This window comes from Bombina bombina, chromosome 1 (genome assembly GCF_027579735.1).
Source record: "Bombina bombina isolate aBomBom1 chromosome 1, aBomBom1.pri, whole genome shotgun sequence".
Classification (NCBI taxonomy): Eukaryota; Metazoa; Chordata; class Amphibia; order Anura; family Bombinatoridae; genus Bombina; species Bombina bombina.
The window spans coordinates 140,371,555-140,382,983 of NC_069499.1; the positions used below are offsets into that span (position 1 = coordinate 140,371,555).

At 35.4% G+C, this 11,429-nt stretch overlaps 1 protein-coding gene across 1 annotated transcript in view; it reads right to left on the reverse strand.

Annotated features, from left to right (window-relative positions):
* Positions 1-11,429, reverse strand: part of SOS2 (SOS Ras/Rho guanine nucleotide exchange factor 2) — a 355,579-nt gene that overhangs the window by 141,974 nt on the left and 202,176 nt on the right. Inside the window, exons 9-12 of the mRNA XM_053697641.1 lie at positions 10,273-10,400; positions 4,007-4,662; positions 1,312-1,393; positions 920-1,042 (exon numbers count right to left, since the gene is read on the reverse strand). Of these exons, the coding sequence (XP_053553616.1) occupies positions 920-1,042; positions 1,312-1,393; positions 4,007-4,662; positions 10,273-10,400 (989 nt within the window). The remainder of the gene's footprint in view (positions 1-919; positions 1,043-1,311; positions 1,394-4,006; positions 4,663-10,272; positions 10,401-11,429) is intronic.

Consider the following 11,429-nt stretch of genomic DNA (forward strand, 5'->3'; position numbering starts at 1 on the left):
AAATATAGGAAATTGAAGAGCTAGTTTAGTGAATTTAACCCCTTGAGTGCCAATGACGGCTCTGAGCCGTCGCAGAGTTTCCCACTCTGGTGCTAACAACGGCTCAGAGCCGTCGCTAGCACTCTCCCACCTTGAGGGAGATCTGGGGGCTTCCAACGCTCCTACCCCGGTGATCGGGCCTGCATAGTGACAGGCATCGTCGGGGCTTCACGTTATGCGTGGTGACGTCACCGTGCAACTTTATTTATAATTCACAATGTTAAGTATAGGAGCAGGGGGCATGCTGCTTAGAATCCTGTATCTCAGGCATCTAAGCAGCTACAGACCCCCAAGACCCACCATTGGAAAAGTGATCGCCTAACCTCCCAACAGTGTAAGTCTTGGGGATCTGAAAACAAAACAAAAAAAAGTTAAAAAAAAAAATATGTAAAAAAAAAAGAAAAGAAAACAGCTTAGCACCCAGGTGGGAACGTGCTTAGCACTCAAAGCGTGACATGCAAACCATTTTTTTTCTTTCATGATTCAAATAGAGAATACAATTTTAAACAACATTCCAATTTGCTTATATTATCTAATTAGCTTAATTCTTTAGATATCCTTTGTTGAAGAAATAGCAATGCACATGGGTGAGCCAATCACACGAGGCATCTATGTGCAGCCACCAATCAGCAGCTACTAAGCCTATTTAGATATGCTTTTAAACAAAGGTTATCAAGAGAATGAAACAAATTAGATAATAGAAGCAAATTGGAAAGTACTTTAAAGGTGCATGCTCTTTCTAAATCATAAAAGAAGAAAAAAAAATGAGTTTCATGTCCCTTTAAATCTGTTTCACTTTACAATGTGATTTACATCTGTAAATCAAGATAACTAAATGTTCAGAAATGTGAAGACTCAGATTCCTAACATTTTCACTAACCTGAGTTGCACTGGCTGAACATATTCTTTACGAAACCGTTTCAGATTAGCGCTGATTGGCTGTTCTCCTTTCTCTATGGCCAGTCTGTCTGCTTCCGTTGGCTCTGGTTCCGGTATATCAAACCTTAGTGATTAATAGTTTTGTTACCACAGATGTTCTGATCAAAACTTGAACAGAAGAAATTTCTTAAAACATTGCAATGTAAGGAACTATATAACAAAAATGAAAATAGAGATGATCCTACAAATAAACATATATGGGATTATACCTAATACAGCTATATCAAGGGCATTGCACAATATTCCAGCATTTGTTGCAATAAGTAATCAGGGCTGCAGTGAAAGTGAAAACCATGACATAAAATGAAGGAATTACATACACTGACGTCTTACCTTTCAATCAATAGATTTAGTAATTCCTGGGGCTTACAGAACGAACGATACGTTGTCAGGAAAGTGCGCACGAAATTAGGATCTGAAAAGGAAAACAAGTTACAGCTAGTCTGAAATAGGCCAATGACATGTTATACAGAGACTGACACCTCTGAGCTTTAAAGCTTTTATAGTTTAAGATTTAGAATACATGGCCTCATCTTCACATTCTAAAATTAAAGTGGTTTGGGTAGAATAAAAAATAAAATGTATCCTGAACCTTATTGTTAGGCATAGTACAGGGACTATTTTCATTCTGTTGGTGCCAAACAAGTGTTGTCTATTATAACGTGAATCATTGTTATGAGCGATTCTGTTGCTCATGTTTCATAATAATTCAATAAAAACATTAATAAAAATAAAATCTAAACTAACGGGTTACATAAACAGGATGTATTGAGGGCGACTTTCATCAAAACAGGTCTATGTCCAACAAGTGTAAGAATGTCTTGCACACAATATTGTATAGATTTAACATTTAATCAAAAGGTTTAAATAAAAACTAAAAACAAAAACACTTTGATAATATAATGTGATGAGGATATACTGTAAAAGCAAATACCTTTATGCTATCTATAATGTAAGTGAACAGTAGAAGCACAATTAAATTCAAAATTCAGTTAAAGCAACAAACACACACAGTGGAATTGTATAATCAATAAAAATGCATAATAAAAAGACAATGCAATATCATTTGCTCTGAATTTTTTTCAGACAACTTTCAAAACGTATTTTGATTTGCCAGCCCCCTGTATCAGCCAATCACAGACTAATATACACTTAGTACTTTTGCACATGCGCAGAATGCAGAATGTGCACTAAAATGTATAAATGGAAGTAAATTGGAAAGTAGTTTAAAACTGCATGTTCTATCTGAATTCTGAAGGTTTAAAGAGATAGTAAAACAATTTACAGTATATAAAGTAAAAAAATCCAAGATTCAGAAAGAGCAAGCAATTTTACACAACTCTAAAGTTTACATTTATCACCTAATTTTATTCATTCTCTTGGTATATTTCAGGAGCAGCAATGCACTAGTTGGAGCTATCTGCTGATTGGAGGCTTAACATATATGCCAAATTTTGACTTTAGTGTCGCTTTACAATTTTATTTTTACTCTATTGTCCGTTTAATATAAGCATACAGCTACAGGAACCTCATGCTGCTCCCATTGTAAAATTCTATAACATTCCTTTGAGTAGTAGCCACATGGTAAAATAACCATGTTTACTAATCATCTGATTATTTTGCTTGTGCTTCAGTGCAGATATCCTCAAAATCTGGCCTGTTGGGGTTTAAAAACCAGTGGTTTACAGCAATCCTTTTACCAGAGGTTAGTTGCTAATTGCAGGCACACACACAATGATCTGTGCCTGTAGGATTTTACTAGAAAGTCATTGATCATTCAGGCTGCCCAGATATCTTTGAGGTGAAAAACATGGAACACCAATTATAGTATCCCATCTCCTAAAGCTGGCCTGCTGGAGTAGAGTGACTGGCATCATAACAACAACCTATTCAAATACAGGTGGGGGAGGAGAAACAAGCCCGGGAACGTAAACTGATTACATATTGGACTAGCGAAAGTTTTATACAGACAGAACTGTATAAATAGGCAAAAGTGCTCTATCTGGACAAAAATATTTTAATAACAAAATATGGAGATATAGCATTTGAGAAATAATTCACTAGACACTAATTTTAGAAAACTAAAAAGAAATGGATAAGAACACGCACCACTCTCTTTACCCAAAAAAATTACAGACAGGTTAAACCTCACATGATACAGCGTTGATGACGGGTCATGTGACCCTCTAGATGTCATATAGTTGATATAAAAATGCTAATCACTTATTGTAGATACTTGCTTTAGGCTTAAAAATATAATGGATTTTAACTTTATAAATAAATATATTCTATTGGTTTTATCGTCACTGATTATATTATGTGTGGGACATTTAATTGCTTAAAGCAGTCCATAAGTACTAAACTTTAGATAGAAGTCTGATACAATATGAGGAAAGAGATAAAATATTACTATTGTTAACAATAAGTAAATATTTATTATTAAAACAGGCTTGTTGTGCCAGGAAGATTTGTTCACCTGGAACGCTACACAGTTTTGTTATTTTTCATTAAACCCTATTTATAAAAAGGTAAGGACCCTGCTTACTTTTAAAGATACACAAGCTCGTCAGCTTAAAGAGACATGAAACCCAAAATATTTCTTTCATGATTCAGACAGAACATGTGATTTAAAACAACTTTCCAATTTAGCCCTATAACCCCTAGTTTGCTTTGTTCTCTTGGTATCCTTAGTGGAAAAGAATAACTAGATAGGCTCAGGAGCTAACAGTAATTTATTACTAGAAGCTAGCTGCTGATTGGTCGCTGCACACATAAGCATCTTGTCTTTGGTTTCCCAGATGTGTTCAGCTAGCTCCCAGCAGTGCATTGCTGCTCCTTCAACAAATGATACCAAGAGAATGAAGCAAATTTGATATCAGAAGTAAATTAAAAAGTTGCTTAAAATCCGATGCTCTAATGAAAGACATTTTTTGGTTACAAGTACTTTTAATTAGTGCTTTTCCAGCAATAATGGGAGAGTAAGACTTGATAACACAATTAGAGATGCATTATTAGTAACACAACATACCTGCATACATGTGATACGTTAGTCTTTCAATCAGTTTCACTACTGTTCCTCCTTTAATGATAGGGATCCCACTTCTACTTTGCAAACTGTCTTCAAAAACTATGTTTTCCTCCGAGTCTTCCTCCACAAATCGATAAACTTCTGGGCTGGGCAACCGCAGCGGCTGTTCATTTTCTTCTCGGATCAACACAGAGTCCAGCATTCTGTCCAGGGTGCTGCGATACTGCAGAGAAATCAAGGCAGCCATCCAATTGTTTTTTTCTTCTACAGTCTTTGCGGAAAACACAATACTATTTTCATCTTTGGAGAGCAGCTCAAAAGCGTTCTTGAATTCACAAGTGTCTTCTTTGTCATTTACATGTACTTTTCTCATTATAAATTTTTCCTTCAATCTATATTCCGCAGTGTTGTAACCAGGTATGCGGGACTGTCCATGGTTTGTTTTGCAGCTGATCATCAGACCATCAAACAGGAAAATGTGGCGCTCGTGCTTAGCCCCCACCCGTGTTAATGAGCCCTCCATGATGAATTCGTTACAGCATTGCCCAATGTCTTTTCCTTCCCAACCATCTATATTTTTTTGAATTTCATTCATCTTTTTAATGGCCAGGTGTTTGCTGCGTATTTGACTACTGTAAAGTCGCCATATGGGTTCACTGTGGGAATATGAAAATATTAAAATTCAAAGTCTCACAATTACAGCAATGAGAGTCAAAATGCTAAAAATGGACAATGTATTGTGTAAAGTGACAATAACTCAAAAGCTAATTGCACATAAAATGTTTACTTAAAGGGACACTAAACCCAAATGTTTTTTCTTTATGATTCAGATAGAGCATGACATTTTAAGCAACTTTCTAATTTACTCCTATAATCATTTTTTCTTCTCTCTCTTGCTATCTTCATTTTAAAAGCAGGAATGTAAATCTTAGCAGCCAGCCCATTTTAGGTTCAGCACCATGGATAGCGCTTGCTTACATTTACCCACCAATAAGCAAGCATAACCCAGGTTCTCAACCAAAAATGGGCCGGCTCCTATGCATCACATTCCTGCTTTTTAAATAAAGATAGCAAGAGAACAAAGAAAAATTGATACTAGGAGTATTTATTTTGCCTGATTTTGCTGTACATTACCTCTAAAAACTGCTTATTCCTGAGCATAGTTTTCAGAGGTATTTTACAGCAAAATCAGAAAAAAACCCTGTAAAGAGAAATGAAACTCAAATTTTGTCCTTCATGATTAAGATAGCGGAAAAAAAAAAATTCCAATTCACTTCTGTTATCAAATTTGCTTCATTCTCTTGTTGAAGAAGCAGCAATGTATATGTGCAGCACCAATCGCCACTTAGCTCCCATAAGAGCATTTCTGCTCCTGAGAGAACATAGCAAATTAGATAACAGAAGTAAATTGTTTAAAATGGTGAAGCTTGGTGCATATTTAAATATGCTTCTTGTGCACAAGGACAGTAAAAGTTCACACTTAAAAAAGTGACAGTTTTATTTTGCTAATTGCATATTACAAAAATGCTTCTATTTAAAAGTGAAATGTATTTGCATGCATTACAATTGTGTTTGGAATGTGCCTTTAAAGGGACAGTCTACACCAGAATTTTTATTGTTTTAAAAGATAGATAATCCCTTTATTACCCATTTCCCAGTTTTGCATAACCAACACAGTTACAATAATATACTTTTAACCTCTGTGATTATCTTGTATCTAAACCTCTGCAAACTGCCTTTTTTTCAGTTCTTTTGACAGACTTGCAGTCTAGCCAATCAGTGCCTGCTCCCAGATTACTTCACGTGCACAGTGTTATCTCTATGAAATATGTTAACTAACACCCTCTAGTGGTGAAAAACTGTTAAAATGCAATCTGAAAGAGGTGGGCTTCAAGGTCTAAGAAATTAGCATATGAACCTCCTAGGTTAAGCTTTCAACTAAGAATACCAAGAGAACAAAGCAAAATTGGTGAAAAAGTAAATTGGAAAATTGTTTAAAATGTCATGCTCTATCTGAATCATGAAAGTTTATTTTGGCCTAGACTGTCCCTTTAACTACAGTAGAATCACATATACAACAAATGCATATTAAAATGACAAAAGCACTTTCAAAATCCTTCTCTTTTCCTGCTGCCTGTATCATGTGACAGCCATCAGGAAATCAAACTCACGTATTTATACACTCAAAATCTTGCACATGCTCCGTAGGAAAGTGTGCATGCAAGACCGAATAGTTTGATAATAAAATTAAATTGGAAAGTTTTTATTTCTGTTTTTAAATTGAATGCTGTCTGAATCATGAAAGTTTAATTTTGACATTAGTGTCTCTTTTTTATAATAAGTTGTGGGTTTCATGTTAATGGAATACAAAACACCATGAGATTTTACTAGGATTGTAATATAATTGTTTCATCATACATATTAAAAAAAACTTTGCAATATACTTTCATTATTTATTTTGACCCCTTTACCTATAAATTTAACTCTGTAAATTGTGGGCTTTACATTTCCTGTTAGTAGTGTACAACATATTACACAGAGTCACTGGTTGTACGCAGTGTCCCCTTTTTAGTTGTTCCCAAAATGGCCTCACTAGAACTAGATTACAATATTATTTTACAAACAGCAAAACTTTACACTTACTTTTTTTTAACTAATAAAATGTAATAAATACATCTGCCTATTATTCTCAGGCTAATCCTCATACTAAATATGTCATTTTATCTACCATTTATTTAGTGTTTAAAGGGACAGTCTAGTCAAAATTAAACTTTCACGATTCAGATAGGGCAAGCAATTTTAAAAAATGTCCAATTTTCTTTTATAATCAAATTTGCTTTTGGTATTCTTTGTTGAAAGCTAAACATAGGTAGGCTCATATTCTAATTCCTAAGCCCTTGAGGGTCGCCTCTTATCTCTGTGCATTTTGACCGTTTTTCACAGCTAGACAGCACAAGTTCATGTGTGCTATATAAATAACATTGTGCTCACTCCCGTTGAGTTACCTATGAGTCAGCACTGATTGGCTAAAATGCAAGTCAGTCAAAAGAACTGAGATAAGGGGCCGTCTGCAGAAGCTTAGATACAAGATAATCACATATGTAAAAAGTGTAAAAATATAACAGTGTTGATTATGCAAAACTGGGGAATGGGTAATAAAGGGATTATCTATCTTTTTAAACAATAAAAATTCTGGAGTAGACTTTCCCTTTAAATGGATTGGAAAGAGCATGACATTTTAAACAACTTAACACATTTCTTCTATTATCAATTATGCTTCTCTTGTTATACTTTGTTAAAGAGTAATCTTAGGCGAGCTCAGGAGCGTGCATGTGTCTTTAGCCAACTGGCAGCAATGTTTGCAACAATGTTTAGAGCAATGTTATACAATACATTATACTATAATGTTAAAATTGCAAATACTGCAGACTTAGACTGCTAAAGACATGTGAATGCTCCAAAGCTCCTATCAGCCTACCTAGCTTTACTCTTCAACAAAGAACACCATGAGAACAAAGACTCATAATGAATAAGAATAAATAATACATTTGATAACATAACTAAACTGGAACGTTGTTTAAAATTGCATGTTCTATCTCAACCATGAAAGTGTAACTTTTGGCTTTACTTTCTCTTTAATTTCCCTTCAAGACAAGAAAATGTATCCGACAACATTTTAGCATTAAAGTAAAGTAACATTTTTGTGATAACAACAAAGGGGAGTTAATATAATACAAATAAATGTTCCCTTGTGCCACGGTTTTAAAGGGATATGAAACCCAAATAAACTTTCTTTTGTGATTTAGACAGAACATAGCATTTTAAAAACTTTCCAATTTACTTCTATTATCAAATTTGCTTTGTTCAGTTGATCATCCGTGATGAAGAGATACCTAGGTAGGCATCTCTAGCACTACAAGGCATGAAATAGCGCTGCCATCGAGTGCTCTTGCAAATGGATAACATTCGTGCAAAACTGCTGCCATATAGCGCTCCAGAAATGGGCCGGTGTTCTAAAGAAAATGGTATACTGCATAGGAATGTGTATATCACGTCACTTTAGGTCACGTGACTCAGCTGCTGGAGGGGTGTGGAGCTCAATGCGCATGCGCAAGAGGCTCAACCTCCTACAAACAGCTGATGCTCTGGCTATGCGCGCTCCTGTAAACAGCATGTGTGCCATTAGCTTTGTCTTCAGCATGGGATCGCCGCAGCGCGCATAGGAGTGCCGTGATCCCATGCTTCTCATTGGCGTTAACGTCCGCTCTATTGTGAGGAGCGCAATAAAATGCTCCTCCCAATAGAACTGTCAGCTAATGTAGGTAATAGGCATAAGGACCGTAAGCTCTGCAAGGCACAAACTTCACAGTACTGCTGAACACATTGTTGGCATGAAGCTGTCTTACTGATCCCCACTAATGTGCAAAGTCTCACAGCGCTGATTAGTAGTATGACATGCTAAAAATATATTTTCCAGTAGTATCCTGACTGCTCAACACGACAGCTCCTGTCACACATTACACGGACCTTGTGCACATGTGCATTGTGCGCCACACCGCTCCAACAGCTGATAATACGTCACCGGAAGTGACGTGGTATACACATTCCTATGGTATACCATTTACTTTAGAACACCGGCACCTAAGCATGCAGAACAGCTTTTTAACAAAAAAAAGACACCAAGTGAATGAAGAAAATTGATAGTAAAAGTATATTAGAAAGTTGTTTAAAATCGCATACTCTCCTGTACATTTTTCTAATATTGAGAAGTAATTGTGGCTATTTTCTGTTCTTTGTTATATATTTTAATAAAACTTCTTAAGGTAAAAAAAAAGGGAGAAAGAAAAGGAGAAAAAAAACCCAGAAAAAAAAAATAATAAAAAAAAATAAAAATCGCATACTCTATCTAAATCATGAAAGAAAAAAAAATGGTTTCATTTCCCTTTAACGCTGGATTTTAAAGAGAAATTCTGCAACCAATTTTGTAAAATTTGAATATACAGGGGGAAAAAGGGTGCATTTACATTGTCATTTGATACAGAATACAAAAATTATTTTGGTAATGTTTAATTGCTCATCAGATATTCCAAATTGTACAATCTGCCAGGCTTTTCTGCAAAATATTTGATTTGAGAACCCTGGGTCTCAGCATTCATCCTGCGGTTTCACAACAAACACGTGGCAGTGGTGATTGCAAATTGCCTGTGGTATCTTTCTTTTGGTATAAAACTAAACGCGGTTTAGTGACACACACTACATAACATTGTCTATGAAGGAGTGTACTATGAAAAATTAAAAAGGTAAGAATGATGTAATTCTGTAAATGATGACTTTGTGTACTCTAATAATAAAAAAAATAAAGATTTAATATGGTCCTAAAACATTTTACATTTTCTTCATGTTACAGAGGGTACAGTAAATATTAATTCTTTATAAATTAGACCAGTGTTTCTCAACTGCTATCCTCAAGTTCCCCCAACAGGTCAGGTTTTCATTATAGCTGAACCAGTGCACAGGTGAAATAATCAGCTGATCGGTAACCATAGTTAATAACCTGCTCTCACCCATCAGCTAATTATTTCCCCTGTGCACTGGTTCAGCTATAATGAAATCCTGGTCTGTTGGGGGGTACTTGAGGACCATGGTTGAGAAACAATGATTTAGACAGCCTAATAGCTTGTGCACATTAATAGAGCGTCGCATAAAAAATGCTTCAGATAGAGCGTGTAGGTATCTCTGTAAATTAAAGGACCAGTCAACACAGAATATTTGCATAATAAACAAATGCAAGATAACAAGACAATGCAATAGTACTTAGTCTGAACTTCAAATGAGTAGTAAATTATTTTCTGACAATTTTAAAAGTTATGTCTATTTCCACTCCATGTGACAGTCATCAGCCAATCACAAATGCATACACTTTTTATTCTGTGAATTCTTGCACATGCTCAGTAGGAGCTGGGGCCTCAAAAAGTTTAAATATAAAAAGACTGCACATTTTGTTAATGGAAGTAAATTGGAAAGTTGTTTAAAATTGCTGCTCTGTCTGAATCATGAAAGCTTAATTTTGACTTGAGACACAAATTCCAAAACAAAATGTAGAAAATGTTTAAATAAAATTAGGTCAATACACACCATGTTTTACAATGTGCTGACAAACACTGGCTAAAAACAGAACATTATTTATATCACTTAAAATACCAATGTGTGGAGTAACATAAACTCTTTTATTTTATGGAACGGTGGTTTTAAAGATGTAGTCTTACCCAGGCCTGCGACGAGGTGAGTGCTTATTGTAAATCCGTTCCATGCTACAACGCAAGTTCAGAAGAGCAGTGATGGCTTGTTTTAGACATTCTCTATCCTCTTGGTCTTCACTTCGTTCTTGCAATAACTATTAAGACAGGGGAAAACATACAACACTGTGTCATAATATCACTGCAATAGTGTCAAATATGTCAATAATTAGTCCCTAGGAATATAGTAAATACTATTATACTCCAACACTAATAAAATGCAAAATCTGGCAATGGATTACAAGTACCCGTCTGAGAGTCATCCACAGTCCTTAAATAAAAATAATTTAAAATTACTGGAAAACAATGCCAAACCATATATAAACATTTTTTTTATTGTATAGTACCAGTTATTATTATTATTATCGGTTATTTGTAGAGCGCCAACAGATTCTGCAGCGCTAGTGACCAGTGACTCACTCTTGCACTGCAACACAAGCTGTAGCAGCTTTTACAGGCGCTCTTGCCTGAATCAAGTTTTTAGGCCTGTAACAGCACTTGGGAGGTTGAGAAACGCGTAGCCTTTGTTTTATTTGATTTCTTAAAGTTTTTTTTATCACCACATCTTGTGTACTGTTCTTCAAGCTATACATCCATCCATGTTCATACAAGAGTTTATGCTGATGATGGTTCCTGATTGCTGGGAGATCAGTTTGCTGGACAACTGTGAGGTTCCTGTCATCCTTTATAGCACCAGGAGGTGATTATTGTTTGTGAGGACCTTTATCATCTGAATCTTATTAGAACTTTGTGTACTGAGCAATTGTGGCGCCCTTGTTCATTTATTTATTGAATAATTTAATTTTTAGTGTATAGTTGAGTAAGAACCACAAGTGGAGTTAGTCTAGGCTTGGGCAGGTGAGCTCACATACTTTTAAAATATGTTTATAAAACACCTGAGGACAGTGTGTGAGTAGTAGGTATAAACAACTGTTGAATACTGCCCTTGAAGCAGACAATGACATTTTAGATGGTGCACGTTTCTTCTTTTGTTTTGCATTAAATGCATAGTTGATAAAACCAATGTGAAGCCAAAATGATAATTATATAAAGTGTAAACGGGTACTTGTATGTTGGAACTAGGCATGTGCAATTAGTCAAAGTAGGCATTTGTTTAGAAAACAAAC